This window comes from Aulonocara stuartgranti, assembly GCF_965226115.1.
Source record: "Aulonocara stuartgranti genome assembly, chromosome: 18".
Lineage (NCBI taxonomy): Eukaryota > Metazoa > Chordata > Actinopteri > Cichliformes > Cichlidae > Aulonocara > Aulonocara stuartgranti.
This window is the reverse complement of record NC_138954.1, coordinates 27,548,533-27,570,162: the sequence shown is the minus strand read 5'-3', so window position 1 is coordinate 27,570,162 and position 21,630 is coordinate 27,548,533. Positions and strand designations below refer to the sequence as shown.

General features: G+C 41.0%; 1 protein-coding gene across 7 annotated transcripts; it reads right to left on the bottom strand.

The window, feature by feature from the left end:
* Positions 1 to 11,434: 11,434 nt before the first annotated feature.
* LOC309694154 (endothelin receptor type B-like) lies at positions 11,435 to 20,981 on the bottom strand. Of its 7 annotated transcripts, none has more exons than XR_014272809.1 (10): positions 20,671 to 20,944; positions 20,349 to 20,491; positions 19,411 to 19,887; positions 18,518 to 18,630; positions 17,490 to 17,694; positions 16,732 to 16,881; positions 16,289 to 16,422; positions 16,082 to 16,190; positions 13,205 to 13,776; positions 11,435 to 11,753 (listed from the first exon to the last, which is right to left on the bottom strand). XR_014272809.1 is itself a non-coding variant. In XM_082513969.1 (10 exons), exons 4-10 carry the CDS (start codon positions 19,822 to 19,824, stop codon positions 13,642 to 13,644), a joined length of 1,260 nt encoding a protein of 419 aa, XP_082370095.1. In that variant the 5' UTR covers positions 19,825 to 19,887; positions 20,349 to 20,491; positions 20,671 to 20,760; positions 20,860 to 20,981; the 3' UTR covers positions 11,435 to 13,641. The 7 variants fall into 7 exon arrangements, 6 of the variants coding, with proteins under 6 accessions (XP_082370095.1, XP_082370098.1, XP_082370099.1 ...); XM_082513969.1 differs by having other exon boundaries at positions 11,435 to 13,776; positions 20,671 to 20,760; positions 20,860 to 20,981; XM_082513972.1 differs by having other exon boundaries at positions 11,435 to 13,776; positions 20,349 to 20,444; positions 20,671 to 20,760; positions 20,860 to 20,981.
* Positions 20,982 to 21,630: the final 649 nt, after the last annotated feature.

The following is a 21,630-nucleotide window of genomic DNA, read 5'->3' as shown; positions in this document are numbered from 1 at the left end:
CCCGTGCATGCGCACACACATGAAAATATTAGACAAGAACACCCTATCAAATCTCTACCTTTTCCCTGTACCCTGTAAAAACCATATCCTTAAACCGCTTTTTAAACTGTGCCATGCTTGGACATTGCTTCATATCTTTACTTAGTCTGTTCCACAGCTTCACTCCACACACAGAGATGCAAAAACTTTTTAATGTTGTACGGATACGAGGATGTTTTAAATTTAATTCCCCCCTCAAATTGTATCCCCGTTCCCTTTTAGAAAACATTTTTAGAATATTGTCAGGAAGCAGGTTATTTATTGCTTTATATATAATTTGTGCTGTGAGAAAATGAACCAGATCTGTGAATTTTAGAATTTTTGATTTTAAGAATAGTGGATTTGTATGATCTCTGTAACCAGTTTTATGGATTATCCTTATGGCCCTTTTTTGTAATATAAAGATTGATGATAGCCCAACGGATTTACTTTACCAAACTGACCATCCCAGCCTTGCCGTAATGGTCCATTTGATTCACCTTTTATTGTTTATTTTATTTTCACTTACTGAATACGGGACAGACTTGACTGGGGGAAAGAAGGGGAGAAAGAAAGAGGGAAAGAGAAACAGCTGAGAAGAGGGACGGGGGAGAAGGGCAAAAGACAAAAACCAACAGAACGGGCAGAGAAAAAAAATGCATATATCAATCACCTGGATCACCTGCTGAGAAAGAAAAAAGAAAGCAAGCAGAAGAGAACAAGAGTAGTAGAATAAACAACATCACAATGATATATGGGAATATGACAGTAAATACTAAATGTTAAACATTATTGTGCAGCACATAAGATCAACAGAACACAGTGTGCTTTGAGGTAGGAGCCAAAAAGGGTGTAGTTTGTGGGTGTGATCACCCGTGTGTACACCTGTGAGCATGGACGCGCTTGTTTTTTGTTTTTTTAAAAGGTTCCTTCATGTAATAATCTGCTAGAGGGTGTGGGGGGGCCACAGCCCCGTCCTCCAGGGCGTGAAGCAGGTGTGGAGGAGATCAAAACTCCAGACATCCAGAGGCCCCCAGAACACAAGAGACCATGGAAGACCAACAGAGGGGCAGCTGCGCCACTGTCCCGGAAAGAGCTGAGGAGAGTCCCAGATGAGGGCTCACTCAGCAGCCGCGGAGCAGAAGCCAGGGGGAGTTGCAGTGACGCGCCCGTGAGCTCCGCCGGCAGCCAGCTGCGCCTGAGTGACCGAGCCCCAGGCCGAGAGGCCGGGGGCACCCCACCTCCGAAGTGGCCCGAGCGAGCCCCAGGCTCCAGGCCCCGATAAGCGGCCGCCAAGGAGTGAGCCGGTGTGCACCTGGACGCCCATCCCCGGACACAAAGAACCACCAACGCACCGATGTCTGAGGGGGTCCGCCACTGGCAGGGGAAGTGGTGGTAGGGGGAGATAGGCCTCCAAACCTTGGAGGGCCTGAGATGTCCCCAGAGAGGTGGCGCCTGACACCCAACCTGACATATAGACACAGACATACAGGCACACACAGATACAAACATCCATTCCCACCCTCATGCTCTCATATGCACTTACTTCACACTCAACCAACGTGGAGACAGACATAAAGAGACGTTGTACACACGATCACACTCCCCAAGCGTACTCTACAAACCGGGTCTAGGTGCCCTCGCCCCTGGAGGGGGGAACTGCACCCAGACCCAGGTGGTGTTTCCCTTTTCCCTGCGGTGGGGGGAGGCAGACCGCCCCGACTCCGCAGCAGCAGGAAGGCTCCACACTCCAGACCGCAGTCGGACGGCCAACTCCTCCTCCTAGCCCCCCTGCTCCAGCAGGTCGCAGAGAACGGGGGTGAGAGAAGACTCCAAACCTCCCTCCACCCGCTCATTGTAATGTTGATGCATGTGTGTTCTAAGGTGCATTTAAAACCCAGGAGGGCATGGAGCTACCTGCCAGAGAGCAGCAGGTAAGCGCATGGTCCCTCCTGCTAGCCCTCAATGTCTACGTGTATTTAAAATTGAGAGGTGGGCAACGATGCCAGGGGTGGGGTGTACACCCTGATGGTACTTTGGACTCCGTGTATCGTGCCCACCCCCAAGATCCTATATGTATGTGTAATGAGAGTGTGAGTAATGTGAATGTCTAAGTTGTGGGATAAAATTGAGGCAGAGGCAGCCAGAAGGGGACAGAGGGGGGGTAGCCTCCTCTGCACCCTGGTGACATACCCCTACTCCAAGGCCCTGCATGTGTGGGTGGTTGTGGTGGAGCGGGAAGAGGGAGGCAGCTGGAGATGGGGAGGGAAGGAAGGGAGGGGCAAGTGACCCCTCCCTGGGGCCAGCTCCCCCGCTGACCCCAGTAGGCACCCCCATACTCCGCGACCCGCCAGGGAAAGGGGGCCCAGGCCCATCCAGACCGGGCCCAGTGCAGCAGCGCCGCCCGGCCCCACAGAGCCCGGGACAGTCCACCCAACCCCACCACAGAGAAAACTGCACCCACCCCACCATCCACTCATCTTCCAGACTACATAAGACAATAAACACCCAGGCTGAGATCTTCCTCCACCTCTCCTGTATCTCCCCCTCCTGCAGAGGGAGCTCCTGAGGAGAGGAAAGCTCCTGCAAGATGTGACAATCTCCCCCACCAGTTGAAGAGCCCCCCAGGTGGCTCGACGCACCGGCGGCACCCTGCTCCAGGGCTGGGCCCCCATGCACCCACCCGCCCACAACCCCGGCAACACACCAACCAGGACCCAAGCCCCCGAGGCCCAGTCCGGGTCCCAGCCCAGAGACGGAGCGCCCCCAGAACCTCACGCCCATCCCGGACCCACCCAGGGCCAGCCAGGCTACCAGGTCAGTAACCCACGTCCGTCAGCACAGACCCTCCCCTAGCCCCGCTGCAGGCAGCCGCGAGGAAACAGTCACCGGAGAGCCAACAGAGCCCCTAACCGGACATGACCGCTACCCCGGGTTGAGCCCCCCAAGGAAGATGCCTCCGGGGAACCCCCCGACGCCCTAAGCCTGTCCCTACCCCCACACCAATCACAACAGTGAAGGCGGGACCAAACTATGACCCCCCACTAGGTGATGGAGCTGATCAAAGGAGCCCAGAGCAATTGATCTGATGTGGTGGCAGAGGCTGTATCAAGACTAATGTAATCTAATAGATAATTTCTATATTGGTTAGAATTAAGATTATTTTTATTTTTCCAGTTCATGAGGACTGTTTTCTTGGCTATGCATAGGGCAGTGAAAACCATATGGGCGATATTCTTTTCTGAAGTGACATTATCTAAGCTGCCCAACAAACACACTAAGGGGGAAGTTGGAATGTTACATTTCAGACACTTCGATAAGTCTTCACATATCTCGCGCCAAAACTTCTGAACTGGTGGACAGAACCAAAGAGCGTGGATATAATTGTCCGGTGAATTGGTTTGGCAGTGTGAGCAGTTGTTGGTAGACGTAAAGCCCATCTTGAACATCCGATGACCTGTATAGTGTACTCTATGTAATATTTTGTATTGAATTAATTGAAGACTGGGATTTCTAATTAGATGAAAGGTTTTTAAGCAAATCTGAGACCAGAAGTTTAGGTCTAAGTTAACTGATAAATCCGCTTCCCATTTTGCAATAGGAAGTGATATTGATTCATCTGTTTTAGAAAGCATTCTGTATATTTTGGATAGTAATTTGGGGGGTTTAAGAGTAAGAAATTGAACCACACTTGGTGGTGTTTGTAGTTCAACTTGACCCGGTTTAAATTTCTTTTTTACTATGGATTTAATTTGTTGATATTCTAAAAATCTTTTCTTGTTGATCCCATATTGTGTAACTAGTCCGTCAAATGAAATAAATCCTGTTCCTTCTAGTATATGTTCTAAATATTTGATTCCTTTATCACTCCAATCTGAAAAGTTTATCATATTATTGTTTTGTAATATGTCAGGGTTGTTCCAGATAGGTGTACGTTTGCATGGGATTAATGAAGACGCCGTCAATTTTAGAAACTCCCACCATGCTGTCAGAGAAGAGCTGATGTTGATGCTTTTAAAGCATTCATGTCATTGGATGTTTGAGCTGATAAATGGTAGGTCTGAGATCTCTAGATTATTGCAGAGTGCTTGTTCTACATCTAGCCAAGGTTCATCTAAGAGGGTGTGTTTTAGCCATCCTGAGATAAACTGAAGCCTGTTGGCTAAGAAGTAGTGCTGAAAGTTAGGCAGTTCTAGTCCTCCTTTATCCTTGGTCTTTTGTAGTGTTTTTAAGCTTATACGTGGGGGTTTATTTTTCCAAAGGAATTTGGACATACATGAATCTAGAGATCTGAACCAATCTTGTGGCGGTTTAGTTGGGATCATTGAGAATAAATAATTTATTTTTGGTAAGACCATCATTTTTATAGCGGCAACCCTTCCCATGAGTGATATGGGTAGACATTTCCATCTAGCCAGATCATCTTCTACCTTCTTTAAAAGTGGGATATGGTTTAATTTAGTTAGATCTGCAAGCTTGGGAGAAACATTAATACCTAAATATTTTATATTTCCCGATTGCAGTGGTGTAGAAGAGGAATTATGGAAGGAGCAATTAATCGGTAGGACTGTAGATTTTGACCAGTTAATTGAGTAATCTGATATTCTTGCAAAAGAGTTTATCAATTCAATCACCCCAGAGTTATTGGTTTGTGAATTTTGGAGAAATAGTAACACATCATCCGCATAAAGGCTGATTTTATGTTCCACGTTCTTGCATTTTATGCCCTTAATTACTGAATTCTGTCTAATTGCTGCTGCTAGTGGTTCAATAAAAATTGCAAATAGTGAAGGGGAGAGTGGGCATCCCTGCCTGGTGCCCCTCAAGAGACAGAAGCTGGAGGATGTCTGGTCATTTGTTCTAACACAAGCTGTTGGGGAATTATATAATATTTTTAACCAGTTTATGAAAGAGGATCCAAAACCAAATTTGTGTAAAGTTGCAAATAGAAATTTCCAGTTAACTCTGTCAAATGCTTTTTCTGCGTCTAAAGAGAATATTGTAGTTTCTAGGTTTTTACTGTATGAGTAGTCTATCAAATTAAGTAATCTACGTGTATTTGTTGATGAGTGCCTACCTTTTATGAAACCAGTTTGGTCAGGATGAATTAAGAGGGGGGTTATTTTCTCCAGTCTCTTTGAGAGAGCTTTGCAGATTATTTTAAGGTCTACATTTATAAGGGATATTGGACGATAGCTTGAGGGATATACAGGGTCTTTGCCTGGTTTTAGCAGGAGATTAATGTTTGCAGAATTCATATTTGATGGAAGTCTGCCCTTTTCTTTAATTTCCAACAACGTTCTGTAGAAAACTGGTGCTAGAATCGACCAGAATTCTTTGTAGAATTCTGCAGGAAAGCCATCTGGACCTGGAGCCTTATTATTGTGCATACTTATCAGGGCTTCCTGGAGTTCACCTGGTGTCAGTGGTGAATCCAGTGCCATTGCTTGAGTGTCCAATAATTTTGGAAGAGTTATGTTGTCCAAAAACTGATCAATTTCTTTTTTAGATGGGTTTATTTGTGGTGAATACAACGTTTTATAGAAATCCCTGAAAATGTTGTTTATTTGTATCGGTTCATATAATGTGTTCCCAGATGAATCTTGAACAGCACATATATTTTGCACATTTCTGAAGTAATTGTATCCAGCAGCTCCTTTAGATTCCCCCCAGAACAAAAAATATTTGTGTCATCTGCAAATAATACTAATTTTAATATATCAGATGCCTTACAAATATCATTTATATAAATAATAAATAATTTTGGACCCAGTACAGAGCCTTGTGGAACACCACAAGCAATGTCCAAGCATGATGAGGAATGGACACCCAGCTTCACAAATTGTTTCCGGTCACTTAAATAATTTTTCACCCATTGCAGTACAACCCCCCTAATCCCATACCGTTCCAGTTTATTAATTAATATGTCATGATTGATTGTGTCGAATGCTTTCTTGAGATCCAGAAATACTCCAGCTGCATACTGTTTCTGATCTATAGCATTCGTAATCTCCTCAATTGATTCGATTAATGCCAGAGATGTTGATCTTTTTGATCTGAATCCATATTGACTGTCAGAGAGTAATTTATATTTATCTAAGAATTTGTCTAATCGTTTATTAAACAGGTTTTCTAGGATTTTGGAGAATTGTGGTAGTAAAGAAACAGGCCTGTAATTTGTGAAGTGGCGTCTATCCCCGGTTTTATACAGCGGCACAACTTTAGCTATTTTCATTTTGTTTGGCACTTTTCCCGTCTGAAATGATAAGTTGCAAATATATGTTAGAGGTCCTACAATTCCTTCAATGACCTTCTTGACGATTTTCATGTCAATATCATTACAATCAGTGGATGTTTTATATTTACACATGTGTACAATGTCAATTATTTCTTTTTCCTCCACTGATGTGAGGAACATTGAGTTAGGGTTCCTATCAATCAGGTTTTCACTACATTCTACTGATGGCAGTGACTCAGGAATTTGTTCTGCCAGTTTTGGTCCAATATTTACAAAATAATGATTAAAGCTGTTGACCTTATCAGCAGTGTTTTCCATAATATTGCCATTATCGATAAAGTATTGTGGATAACTTTGTTGTCCAGAATTATTTTTAATGATACCGTTTAAAACATCCCATATTCCTTTCATATTATGTTTATTGTTGTTCAATATTTTACTATAATACTCCTTTCTACATACACGTATAATATTGGTCAACTTATTTTTGTATTTTTTATATTTATTTTCAGCTTCTTTTGTTCTTTGTTTTAGGTATTCCCTATAGAGTGTATTTTTCTTTTTACATGCATTTTGTAAACCCTTAGTGAGCCATGGTCTATCTGAATATTTGTGCTTTCTGTTGTATTTTATTGTTGGACAGTTTTTATCGTACAACTCCATGAATATTCTTAAAAATATGCCATATGCAATATCAATATCAGCTTCTTTGTACACCTTGTCCCAGTCCTGATTTAATAGATCGTTCTTAAATGCAGTCATAGTTTCTTCTGTCCTTACACGTCTGTATCTCAGTTGTTCTTCATGCTGATTTTTCTTATAATTAGTGTCATAAACTGCAAAAACTGGTAGGTGATCACTGATGTCATTAATTAATATTCCGCTCACAATGTTGTTTTCCATATTGTTAGTGAAAATATTGTCAAGTAAGGTGGCACAATGTGGTGTAATTCTGCTAGGCCTGGTTATTTTAGGATGTAAACTCAAACTGTACATAGTGTTTAGGAATTCGTCGGTCATTTTATGCTTTTTTGGATTCAACAGGTCAATATTAAAATCACCACAGATAAACATAACTTTTTGATTTGTTTTAGAGAATATTTCCTCTATGAAGTCATTAAATACTTGAATACTAGAGCCAGGTGTTCTATATATACAGCTAATTATTACATTTTTTTCTTTTTCCTTATAAATTTCAATTGTTATACATTCTAGTAAATTATCAATTACAGTTGTCATACTTTCTACCACCTTGTAGTTTAGGTTTTTATCCACATACACAGCTACTCCCCCTCCACTCTTGTTCCTTCTATTTACAAAATTCACTTCATATCCCTCCAGTCCAAAGTCCATTCCTTTCTCCGCATTGATCCATGTTTCAGAAATGGCAATAATTCCAAATGGATTTGTCAACTCATTTAGATATTCCTTTATATTGTTGAAGTTGGCATACAGACTTCTGCTATTAAAATGGATTATTGATAATTTATTTTCCGTGTTGATGGTGTGCTTAAACTGTTCATCAGTGAAGTAGCAGCAGTTACAGCTGATGTTGTAGAAGAAATTATTTTCCGGGTCTATATCCTTTTCTAAGTCTAGAACATTATGGTCTGTGTATCGAAATGTTCTCAGTTCCAGATTATCATAAAGAGAATTCCAATGAGTCATGTTGATATTGTTGCCGGATGCAGATGAAGTTCTTTTGGACTGTGCCATGTGTTGTGTTGTGTGTCACGTCACATGTGTATTCATACCTCCAGAGTAAGTTGACCTCAGTATTTGTCCAGCTCCTCCATATTTCTGATGACCAACACTTTGGCTTGTTCCGGTGTTCCATTGAGTTTAATGAATACTTTGCAGTTGGTGGTTCATGTATTTTGAATTTTTCCCTGTTTCCTCAAGTAACGTGCTTTCCTGGCAATGTCCGCATTTCTTTTTATCAGATGTTCGTTCATGAAGACATCGGATCCTTTCAGTTTCCTTCCTTGTTTTAACAGTGCTGTTTTCTGTTTTCTGTTTGCAAATCTCACAATGATGGCTGGTTTGTTACTGTCATTTTTTCGGGGTAGAGGGTGGCAAGCCTCAATGTTGTTATAATCCACTTCCACACCTTTGGACCGTAGAAAGGTAACCACTTGATGCTCCGTGGAGTTGACATCTTCCTCTCCTGGCCCTCCTACATTGTCAGTGGCGACCGCCCGGGCGTATGACCGGGGTTTGATGCGAAACCCCGTGATGATAACATCGTTCATCCGGGTGTACTGCTCCAAATCCGCCACTCTGTTCTCCAGGTACGCCAGCCGCCGATCCTTCTCGGCGTTCTGGATGCGGAGAGCCTTAACTTCCTCGACCAGGTCCAGGATGGCTTTCTGCTGCAGTTTGACAGTAGAAATCTCCTCTGTCATAAACTCCAGCGACTTCTTAATATCGTCTCCTTCCTCGGCTGACAGAACTTTTTTCGGGCCCATGCTGAGAGACGCTCTCGTAGCTTTGCCGTGACGACCGGCTAGCTACTTCCCAGAATCCTTCTTCAAGCTATTGGGTGATGGACTCAATAGCTTGTTTTAATTTGTAAGGGCTTTATCTTACAATGTACAGTAGCAATTCTTATTGCAAATTATGCACACATTTAGAGTGAAGAACATGATAAATCCTGATACACCTTAAAGCCACTGTTTATGATGTAGTCCCTGTGACATCATCTATCTACAGCTAATGATGTCATCTTTAAGTCTGAGGTCATTAGCCGTTTCCGGGTCCAAACTTCGCTTCAGGTCCCAAAGTCAAACGAACACTGTGGCATCACTGAGAGCTACAAACTGTCTAAATTATTTTATCATTAATAAAATGATCAGCGTTGCTGCTCTACCAGGTGTAACAATTAAGTTTTCAGGCATCCATGAAAACAGCTCGATAGTTTCTACCTAAACATGATATACCATGTTCTGACTGAGGGATTTCTGAAAAATTTAAAACGTACAGCTCTGCTATCACTTCCAACATAAATAAAGACAGGAAACTAAATAGCAGTGACATTTGTGGGGTTACTGATGTTGGGCTATGATGATGTGCTATGTGGTGGCTAGCTACACAGCTATGGTTAGCATAATAAAACACATTAGCACAGTGAAGCTGGAGGATGAACGCTTTTTTCCACTCGATAAAAGTTAACATGAGGGTTAGGGACAAATGTAATTGCATTTTAGGATGCTGTAAACAGATCAAACTTCAGTCAGGATAAGAACTGAGATAAACCATCCACAATACAAGGTTAGTCATTAATTTACTGCTGCATGGGCTGGACTGTAATTACATCGTAAGGTTTTAAAACTGAGCTTTAAAATGAATAGTGATAATAAAAACTGAAAGAGCTGACAGTGATCACTGCCTTTTTTTAGGAGCGTGTTCAGATTAAATAGAACAAGATACAATACAACATGTTAAAAACACAACACCTTAATAAAGGTAGAGTAGTTTGGACCTGGAAGCAGAGTTCATACGTCATCACTTAAAGACTGGATTGGTTGTAGAGTATGTCAGGTTTGTTATTTTGACTGTCCCCTCCTTGATGTTTATTTGGATGAGCAAATGGTGGGAAATGATCAACTAATTCTATTGGTGGCTAGCAGCTTGGTTAGCGAGGTATTTTAAATAAAATGCTAATTTTGGTTAGAGCACAACAGGCTTAAATCAAAAAGTTTCTGGGTAAATTACTGGAGAAAGTTAAAAAACTAAATGGCCAACTCCTTAGTGTGTTATTTTGGAAAACTTATAAAACGTTATACCTGTTAGTCCTTTAAAATAGCCAGGTCTTAGATTACATATAACTTAGGGCTCCAGTTAAAAAATTTACCCATCTGTAATATACATGTATATATATATATATATATATATATAGACACACACACACACACACACACACACACACACACACACACACACACACACGACATTATGGTACAAGGTAAGGAGTATTGGAACTATATTTACGGCACTTAGTAGCTTCATTCCCCCATCCACCCCCAGAAGCTGGAAGAATTTGTAAAAAGCCAACCAGCTAAAAAAGAAAAGCAATACATTACATTAAGCTATAGCTCACCAGGGGATATTCATATAGGCTTTTGTAAAGCTACACCCTTTTAGAACCCTTTTTGTACAAATGTAAAAAAAATGTTTGGAAAGGATTCTTTTACCACTGGGCAGTACCAGACTACTTCTAATTTGACACATAAATCTACATTTACAGCTTTTCTTACAGCTTCTTGAACTACCAAAATAAACTTGCCTGGGTCAATAAATGAGTTTTAAACAGTACTTTTGTGGTTTGATTATAGAATATTGGATAAGTAGCTCACTGAACAAAATTCGCTCTGTTATCCAAGTTGTGTAGCAGATTATTTAATTATTTATTTTTTTATGTAGCACTGATCTAGGAGGTGATCAATCACACCAGTAAGAGGGCCAGCATTATCCAAAACCAGATAAATCAGTTTACCCTCTGTTTGAAACAGATGAAAAAGTAATTCAGAGAGGAATGTACTGAATGTGATTATGTTCAGTTAGGGCTAGTTACAGGAGTGGTGGGTTTGATTTGATGTCAAACCACACTGGATTGTTTGAAGACTTGCTGGAGGAACAAAGGCAGAAAGGTTATGGCAGAGAGACGAAACAGGAATGTGCAGAGATAAGGAAGTAAAAAGTAAGGGAGAGGACAAAGAAGTAGTAAAAAAGATGAGAAAAACAGACATAAAAAAGACAGTGATGGCAAGGAGAGTGGATAAAGAAATGAAACAAGGAAGGGTGGTGAGAGATCAGAGGACAGAGAGCTTCTTTGACAGCTAATGTGACATGCGTGACACTGGTTTAGCCTCAAGCAACATTCCCAGGTCAGAAATGTGTGTGTGTGTTTGTATGTGTGTGTTTGGGGCAAAGAAGTGGGGAGAAAAACAGAGAGATCACAGTAATGTTCTGTGTTGGCACTCGCCATCACATGATGCTGCCTGCTGTCACACTTAAATCGAGGCCACATGCTCAAACACCCTCCCACATACACTAACACACACACACTCCCACAAACACAGAATACACCATACACTTAAGCCAACAGCAGACAGACCTAAAAAGAAATCTTTAAAAATTAATATAAAAATAATTTACTGTTTTCTTTTTGTAATATAGTCATGATTTTATGTGTTATATTTATTGAAAAAAGAAACCCTACATCAAAGGTAAGGAGTCAAATTAAGATAATCAGGCACTAATATAATGACAAAATGCATAAAGCCTCAGGAACAGGCCAAGTATGGAACAATATGATACAATAGCTGACGGTATCACAGCTGAAGTCACACAGCGTCAGTAGTTTTGTTGCTAGTGAGAATACACAAAGAAAATAAATTTCAAAGCATTAACAAGTATGCAAAAGCATGTAAAATGCTCATGTACATTCATTTTTTTTACAGAAAAAACATGCAAAATCCCCAAATGGCTGTTAGGGCTGGGCCATATTATACCGTTCACGATAATACCGGTATAATGTTAGGCAACGATAGGAAAATGAAATATCGCGATAGAATGGGAGTAAAACGCGCATGCGCAGTGCCTTTGTTTTCATACGCACATGGCCGGTCGTTGAGTGAAACAGATGAACCAGAATTGGTTTGTAAAAATGGTGCAACTTCAGTGATGTGGAACTGGTTTGGTGTTTGTCCGTCAGATACACAGCAAAGCACATTTTTTTGCAGAACATGCAAGCGGCCATCGTTATTGTCGTATTTGTCGGACTAAGATGCTCTTAAATCTGGGAGTAATCTGGGTCCTAAACTCCGTATGCTTCATGTCAAACAACACTGCAGCATCACTTAGAGTTAAAAACTGTCTAAATTCTTTCATCTTTAATAAAACGATCAGCATTGCTGCTTTACCAGGTGTAACTATAAAGTTTAACTTCCAGGCATCCATGAAAACAAAAGTTATTACATTTAACGGAGTTAGAAGTTAGCAGGAAGCTAGCGGAAGTTAGCTCGCTAGTTTCGCTAGTTACCTAAGCATGATATAGCATGTTCTGACTGAGAGATTTCTGAAAAAAAATCAAACGTACAGCTCTGCTATCACTTCCAACATAAATGAAGACAGGAAACTAAACAGCAGTGACGTTTGTAGGGTTACTGAAGTTGGGCTAGCTGGTATATAATGATGTGCTACGTGATCGCTAGCGACACAGCTATGTTAGCATAACATAAGCAGTGAAGCTGGAGGACAAACACTAACACTTTTCCACTTATAAAAGTTAATGTGAAGGTTCTTCATGGTTAGAGACAAATGCAATCGCATGGCAGGATGCTGTAAACGGACCAAACTTCAGTCAGGAGAACAACTGAGATAATCCATCCACAATACGAGGTTAGTTATTAATATACTGCAACAACATGGGAATAGAGCAGCTGCAGAGAATTCAACATTAATGAATCAATGTTACAGAAGTGGAGGAAGCAAGAAGAATGAGTTTAATAAAGTTTGATTTATCTGACTGCTTTGTTTCGCTTAATGTGCCTTATAATCCCGTGCACCTTATGGTCCGAAAAATGTGTACTGCACACTGCAGTTTAATGTTGCAAAGCACCTCTTTTTAACTTCAGTGGATATTATACATGGTTATGCTCAGGATATGTCAGCCCATTTCTACTGGAAATGCCTTTTGGTTAAACTTTCAGCAAGGAATTTGCATTTGCACTGTTACATTTTTATAAAGCTTTAATGTACATAAAAACCAGCTTCTTGTTTAAGTGAAAATAAATGGAAGGTTGTCTTTTTGCACTAGTAATGTTGTGGAGTTGTATTTTGTCTCGCATCAATTATATCGTCGGTTATATCGTTATCGCAAATTTTCAAATATATATCGTGATAAATATTTTTGGCCATATCGCCCTGCTCTAATGGCTGTTTTACAAGATGCTGAAGTATGTAACAAATACACTACAATGCATACACTATCCAGGCTGCAAGCCTGGCAAGCTGTCTTAGCTTATCAACCCTTAACCCCCAATTTTACACAACATAGTTGAACTTTGCTCCTGTTCAGTTCTCCATTTTTAATGTTATTCATGCCTGTATAAATTTGATACTTCCTATCCAAGAGTGCAGCTTTGGAGGTGTGCTGACACTTCATTCTTGGACAGAATGAGTGTGGCACTCCATGATAAGTGCTAAAAGTTTCAGGTTAGATTGAGTTGCAGTGAGAGCTGATTTCCGGCGGTATGTAATAGATCTTAAGAGTTTAAGGACATTTCATATTATGCTGTAGATAAAAACAAATGGGTCCCTGTCCTCATTTACGCAGGCATACTTCGATGTTTTTTGGTTGTTTCTCACTTCTGGGCCTCTCCTCAGGCTGTCGAGGACTTGTTGGTCATGCGAGAGTTGCTCTGTTCGGAGCCTCGGTCGCTGACTTTAAGCTTCATGCACGACTGCTTTTCGTCCATTAACATCTCTGTCGTTACGCACCAGGAGCACAGACAGGACTAAAGAAGAAAAGAAACTGTGAGGCTTAGGCTGCGAGAAAAGAGGAAGAGTGTGAACACTGTTCGCACTTTGACAAAATAGTGACTGATTCTTACAGCCTTTTTTTGTTGCAGCCTTAGAAATATTTCATCACTGTAAGAAATAAGCTTATTCTCTTTTTGTTGTATCACTACTACTTTCTTTATGGTAGAGCTAAAGCCAGCAGCTAGTTAGCTTGGCACAGAAATGTAAGCCTTGTCTAGAAATAGTCCAAGTTAGTAAAAATTAAGAAAAATTTCTGGGACCAAACACTGAGGCGTCACTGAGAGTTAAAATCACTAAATGCTCTTTCATCTCCAATAAAATGATCAGTGTAGCCATCCTTCTAGTGGAAGGTTAGGCAGAGCAGGTTTCCACTTAAATATGAAATAACATTTTCTGAATGAATTTTTTTCTGAAAAAACAAAAAATTAAAACACACACCTGTATAACATTGGAAGTAAACAAAAGCAGAAAAATAAACATGAACATCATTCAGAGGGTTTGTGAAGTTGGGTTAGTTGATATATAATAGTGTGCTATCTGGTGGCTAGCCTTAGAGCTATGGTTAAGCTAAAATAAATACAATACTACTGTAAAGATGTAGCATGAGGATTAAACTATTTTCAGTAAAAGTTCATACTGAGGATATCTGGTGGGCTGAGACAAACAGCATCATATAGCAGTAAGAAGAGGCCAAAAATGACTATGAGTGATATGTCATCACTTAACTAAGGCTACGTTCACACTGCAGGTCTTAATGCTCAATTCCGATTTTTTGATCAAATCCGATTTTTTGTTTGCTTTTTCACACTACAAATAAAATGCGACAGCAAACGCGCTCTGGTGTGAACCCTCAAAGCGGCCCACATGTGCAAAAGAAGACGTCACACACAACGCGCTCTGTTTAGACCCAGACCAAACAGTATTGTTTGACTGATGGCCCTTAATATAAAGACTTCGGACTTTACGTTTCCCAATTTTTGCTTTAAGTTTTTTTGTTATTTACATAATAATGTAAAAATAACCTAATAATTATCCTTATTGTTGTTTTAGAGAGGAGCGGTGCTTCAAAGGATAGTTGCAGATTTCTGTCAGAATCTGCAGATTATACAGTATAAATAAAATATTCACGTTTCTCCAACGTTTTCTTCCCAACAGTTTCACTAACATCTACGCTGGATGGCCAGGAAGCGTTTGCGATGTCTTATCGGGTGCTTCTCGGGAGCTGATAATTGGCGTCTGTCTCGTGTCAGTGACGTAAAAGACGGATTTAATGCGACTTGACCATTCAAACAGCAGTCGTTTTCTAAAACATTGGATATGTATCGGGTTCAGTACCACATACGAAAGTGACCCAGGTCGGATTTGAAAATATCGGATTTGTGCCGTTCACACTGTCATACCATGATCGGATATGGATATAGGGTCAAAAAAAATTGGATTTGATGCGCTTTTGCCTGCAGTGTGAACGTAGCCTAACAGATGGCTTAATTTTGTGTTGTAAAGACAAAAATCTGTGTCCACACGGGGAGCGATTAGTTCATTGTGCATTGCTTTCGAGCTGATGGTCGATTGGCTAGGATGTAGTGATCACTGGTATCCTAAGCTCCTTTTCCATTTGTACCTACTCAGATCAGGTTTTTTCAGGGTTTTCCATTAAGTGATAGTACCTGGTATCAGGTACTAAAATGGTACCTGCTCAGATGGAGTTCAAAGCAATCTGACCATGTACTAAAATGTGACATTGTCAGACTGCATGCCACCGAATGGCTGGTCAGTTCTGAGAGAGTCTCGTTCACAGAAATCAAAACTGCCATTTTTGATATCCGACATCGAGGGAATTGGTTACAGAAAGCAACTCCCACGAGTCTGACGAAAAGCCACAGATCGAGCAGCAGGTATATTGTTGCCTCGGTGTCCGCCTTTGTTGTAGCGTTCGTGTTATGGGAGGCTCGGCCGCGTTGCTATAATGATGACCATGGTACTAGATTGTAATGGAAAACCAGGTGTTCCAAGTTGAGTCCATCTGAGTAGGTACTACTGGAAAAGGGGCTCTGCACACTCATTGGTAGTTGCTTCAGTTGCTTGTCTCTATGTTGAGAATATTTTATTTCGGGACCTGCCTACTTTGAGGTACCAGAATCTTTTTTGCCTTTAGTCACTTCACATTTCGGAAGTCAATGTGAATCACTTCCTGTGTGGGTGCAGTTTAACACCAATAAACAAAATACATTAGCACAATAACCAAAAAGTAAAGCCTTTTTTGAGTGAGTTACACTTTACCCTGAAGCAGTTCTTGAAGCGCTTGCTGACCATGTAGAGGGCGATGGGGTTGATACAGGAGTTGACAGATGCCATGTTGATGCCAATGTAGTCCAACACCAAAAAGAAACTAAAATATATCACAGTGGTATATTAGTCTTCCACTTCACACTGTCTTCGAGGCAAGTTTTTTTTATCTACTAAATTATCATGACTTCCCCTCCATACCTGAGCAATTCACACCGGTTTGGATCCTTTTCATCATAGATGGTGAGCTTCAGGATACGGCTGAGGTGGAGAGGCAGCCAGCACAGAGCAAAGACTAAAACCAGACAAAACACTGTCTTCGCCACCTCCCTCCGCTGAACACACACAAAAACACATAAATTACAGTTTGGCACCGAAGTAGCTGTGGTGAAACTTAAGCCTTAAAGGAATTAGGCATCATTGGAAACATGTTTTCCCCTCAAAATGTAAAACATTTGTTATCAGGAATCAAATTGAATTCAGTAGGAAATGGGAGTTGCAAATTAGGCCGAAAACAGTGCAGAACATTACTTTAATAGCATTGTCTGTTTATCGTCCTATTACATTAGGAAAAATATCACTTTAACTCAACTAAATATGTCGTCAACAAACAGGCCTAATAAAGTGAGTTTTCACCATCTTACCTGTTTTAAGTGGTCGCTGAGCGCAATCTGCATGCCATTCTTCTTCCTCAGCATCTCACAGGTCATCAGGGTGTAGAAAATGGCAGTGCAGGCCAACGGCAGGCAGAAATACACACTGAACAGCCACCAGTCCTTTGCTGATTTATAAAACTGCACAGAGAACATAGCAGGACTGCACTGGATTAGGCACAAACATCTGTGCTGGAAATCTTTAGTTAAAGGTGAAGTATGTCAGAAACAGATGGATTTTAATGGTGTGTAACCACGGTCTGACCGGGTTGACTCTAGGGTGTGTTTCAAGTTGCTGTTGACATGGTTTTACAAATCAATTTATCATAAGGCCCCAGTGGGAATAAATGTATTATTCTTTTTACATGAAGATAGACGAATGTAATGGCAAATACATTATATTAATCCATTAGCTATTACGCTACACATAATCAACCGCTGTAGTGTTTTCTGTCACCCAAGTGGGGGATGTTCTAATTCTTATGATCCATGACTTTTTTTCTTTTTGACAGTGTTTCATTTCTGGGAACTCTTCCTAACCCCGATCTAGCGGGGAAGCTGTCACAGTCTGATTACGAGTGCTTGTGGTTTTAAGTGTACGTATAAGCGTATGCACACACATGTACACATTCACCTCTGCGTCTCTGTCCATATAAGTATGTGTTATACGACATACAGCTATGTCAACACGTACTATTTTTCTGCACAGCGAACCACAGGCCTTTAAAAGTCGGTGTGTTACAGCTCACCCTCATGAATTCGGTTTTCTGCACGGGGTGCAGCAAGCAGATCCTCAAATGTTCTCCTTTGTAGTTCATGGTGATCATGTCGAAGGCTATCGCCTCTGGCACAGCCAGGATGATGGATATTATCCAGATGAGCGCTATCTCGATAGCCATCCATTTTGGAACTCCGATCCCTTTGATACGGCTCCATGAGGCCACGGCACGATACCTGGAAGATGTGTGACATGTGGAGTCAGTTAGTTAAAGGAAGAGTTTGATGGCTCGGGAAATGTACTTAGTTGTATTTTTATTGAGAGGCAGCTCATAAGATGGCTATCACTGGTATATTTACATGGTGACTACATTGTACAATAAAGCAATTATAAAAACTCATCTGTTTAAAATGTATTTATTCTTAAAGTTTTGCATTAGAAGTGCATGACTCATGCAGCTAGAGCCACTTGCTACCTGTTAGCCTTATCTCAGGTAGGTCCACCACTAAACTGGGTCTTTCAACCACATTTTTAGTGTTGGCATTTTTAACAGAAACACAGTGGCTTCCTGTGTAGTTAAGTGACTACCCATTAGGTCTGTGCTTAGCACTGTCTGTATCTGTATGACACACAAATATGTTTGCAGCTTGCTCACATGAACTTGCTTACTTGTAATGGCAAAAATGCTAAACCTGAGGCTTCCAAACAGTAGTCCAGAAACCATCGCCATGGTGACTGCGATACAGTGTGACATAAGTTACTGTTTTAATTCCTTTGTTTTTGCAATTTAAAAGAAAAATTGTGGATTTATCACCAAGGTGTCTTTCATACACTTTTTTTTTTGTTTTGGTTTATTTGAGCCCTTTTTATGTTCACCGTTCAATAATGGCATTAACAAAATGTCAGTTTACTAATGCATCAAAGTAGACAGCAGCCAGTGGGAACAAGAGAAAAAGTGAGGATAAAAAGTCACTGCTTTTTAATTGCAGTTGCAGCATTGAAAAAACAAAAAACAAAAAAGCAAAGATTGTTGTTCATTTGCCATGGCTTCATGCTTACCTGTCAATACTCAACGCACACAGACTCAGCACTGTAATCCCCACTGAGGATTTCTGCACAAATGGCACCAGCTTGCACAGAGTCACCCCGAATGGCCAATCCTCCGCCAGGAGCTGTATAGAGAGAGAAAGAGTTGATGACAGACTTAAACCATGGTAGGAAAGGAAGCAAATTTACTATCCCCCATTTTTACTCAGCCTCAGGCATCCAGTGCAGGCCAGGCATGTGTGAACCTGAACTTATCGTTCTTTTCTTGCCAGGTTTAACATTTTGGTCTTTTCCTTAAAACCACGAGTCCTGTTTGCCTCGGTTTAAACTCCAGGCAATGTGACCTAGTGAGAACACTCGCAGAGAAGAAGAAAACTCTGCTAAGCATGAAAGATATGGAACCTTTCATGCTGTCTTTGGATGGGTGTCTGGAATGTGATTGAAAACCTATTAAAATCAGATGTGAACATGTTTCTCTCCGTACCACCCCGTCTGTCCTGTCATTGCTATGGTATGCGGCTGTGACCAGTTGTTTTAACATGCTTGCCCCCTTACCCAAATATACAGACGCTCTTGGTTCTGTCTCTCTCACTCACTCACTCACTCACTCACACAAAAGGAGCCCAACAGATTAAAACATACCAGAGACATAAGGGGATATGGAGGGGCTCAGAATCCAGTAAGGTAATAACATTTTGAAAATTATGTGGAAGCCTGCTTTTACAAGCATGTGTGTGTATGTGTGCTCACGAGTTTAATAGGAATATTTGAGTACTTGTCTGGGATGTAGCTAAATATTTGTGCATGACCTCACAAAGTTACAGTTAAGTAAAAATAATGTTAAGCAGCTCATGCTTTCCTATGACTTAAGTACTGTTCCTATGCTATTCTGCAGTTTTTCTCACCTTATAAACATTAATGGGAATGGCGATGATGATATGTAGCAGGTCTCCAAGTGCCAGGCTGCCGATCAGTATATTTGGCCCGTTATGCATACACTTATTCTTATAGATGATCCTCAGAAGAGTGGAATTCCCAATAATACCGACAACGAAAACCAGGCAGGACACCACTGTGTTGATGTACTTGAAAGTGTCTCGGATTTCTGTGGGTCCGGTGCACATGGGTGGCAGGCGGCGGCGGGGCATGGTGCTGTTGGGCCGCACCGCACCCTGCACATCTCGTTCCACGAGCCCTTGTTTCTGGGTAACGGTGAGAGGCTCCTGGGGCACTTGTTTCTTTGGCTCCAGCTGTCCACTGGCCACAAGTATGTGGACTGCCAAAGCGAGTAGCTCCAAGCAGAGGAGATGAGTCCTCATCCTTTGATTTTGACTGTGGATTTTATTCAAGAAACAGCCTGCAGCTGATCTTCTTTAGAGCTCCTGGAACACAGATTAGAAACACTGTGAACAGGCCTGGTGTTGAACTACAGCAGCAGTTCTTAGACTTTTTTTTGGCATTCAGAAGCTGAAAACAGTTTGCACTCCACACCCCTCAAGTTTTTCTTTGATCAGAAATTAATTTTAAAAAATTTGTGTGTGTGTGGTTTTTTTTAAATTCCCCCTAAAAAAAACCCCCTTAATGAATTAATAATTCAAATCATTTTTACTTCATATTTTTCATCTGGCACCCCAACTTCAGGGGCTCTGCACCCTACCAGTGGGGCCACACCACATTTTAACTTTGGCTAAAGGATCATTTTTATTTCCATTTTTTTTTTTTTTTGAGAGAGAGAGAGAGAGAGAGAGAGAGAGAGAGAGAGAGACAGACAGACAGACAGACAGAGAGAGACAGAGAGAGCGAGAGAGAGAGAGAGAGAGAGAGAGTTTTTATTTCAGCTTACCTTTGTATCTAATGTAGAAGGATGTCAACGTCCCCTTAGATTCAAAAATGCCTTTTGGTTAGTTTCACTTCTCGTGGATGTTTGTGCATCATTGTACTAAATGTTCAGGGGTAAATTACAAGGCTGTTTTTAGAATTCCTACCCTGAACAAGGAAAATACAACTGTTAGATTATTCAATTAACAACGGATGAGTGAAAGAAGACATAAATACACTAAGGCTGTAGGTTTCCCCCTTTTTATCGATTAAACAGTTAATTTAACACAGTCCCTAAATGAGTCAGTTAATGCTCTCCAGTTGCTCTTGTTAAAGTTCTTACTTACCAAACTCTGAAGTGGGAATTCTCCGATATCTGCGTCTCTTAGTTTAAAGTTCCTCAGTAACTCTCAGGCTCTCAGAACAGAGAACATTTCCTAAAGCAGAGGAATATTGTTCCAACAGTGACAGTTCAGTCATCTCCAACAGCAGCAGTCCTCTCTGTCACTGGGGCCAAAGTTAATGAAAAAACTTACAGTTGTGTGACTCAGTGGCTCCAGTCAGCAGTTCTACTTGTGCTCTCCTCTCCAGTACTGCGCTGAGTCTGGGTGTACACTCAAGAGTCTGCAGGGTTGATCCCTGCCCCACTCCTCCACACCCCGCAACCCCCAACCCCTCCTCTTTTTATTTAGAGGAGGGAGTGAGGGAAGATAGGCAGGATGTTCACGTTATTCATCAAAGTGCACCAGCATTAATGAAAGAAACGTGGTAAAATCAGTTCACAGGAGTGAACTGTTCACGCTGTGGTTTTGTGGTAGTTTATGTCTCACAATAAAAAATACATTCATTAGGATTCCTACAGAGGTTCACCATCACAGTTTTATCTGGCCTGTTTAAACGATTTCTCCTCTAACTGTGCAAGTTATCAATATCTGACATGAAGGTATTTCATTTAATATATGTCCCCAACAGTTATATTCCTGTCATACTATCAGACAGCTAAGAGTCTGCACACAAACTCCAAAAAATGGTTCCACGAGTCTCAAACTTTCACCAGTGAAATTTGTTGAGAACTGCCACACACGTTTACACATAATAAAGTAATTTAGTGTCCAAAACAAAGTATTTTAATATCAGTTTGAACTTTAAGATCAGTAGTTCTATGTTTTAAGTTAAATTTTGTCACATTTAAACACCATCCTGATGGGTTGAGGGTAAAGATGAGATAAAGATGTTGCTAGTAGTCTTATAAAACCACTGTCTGTATGACACCTTTTGATACCAGTCTTGATATTGCCACCATGGGC

Coding starts and splice junctions, on each gene's coding strand:
- LOC309694154 (XM_082513969.1), bottom strand. CDS start 19,824: ATGAGGACTCATCTCCTCTGCTTGGAGCTACTCGCTTTGGCAGTCCAC. Junction 18,631..19,410: donor TTCCCATTAATGTTTATAAG/GTGAGAAAAACT, acceptor CTCTCTATACAG/CTCCTGGCGGAGGATTGGCC. Junction 16,882..17,489: donor AGAAAACCGAATTCATGAGG/GTGAGCTGTAAC, acceptor TTCTCTGTGCAG/TTTTATAAATCAGCAAAGGA.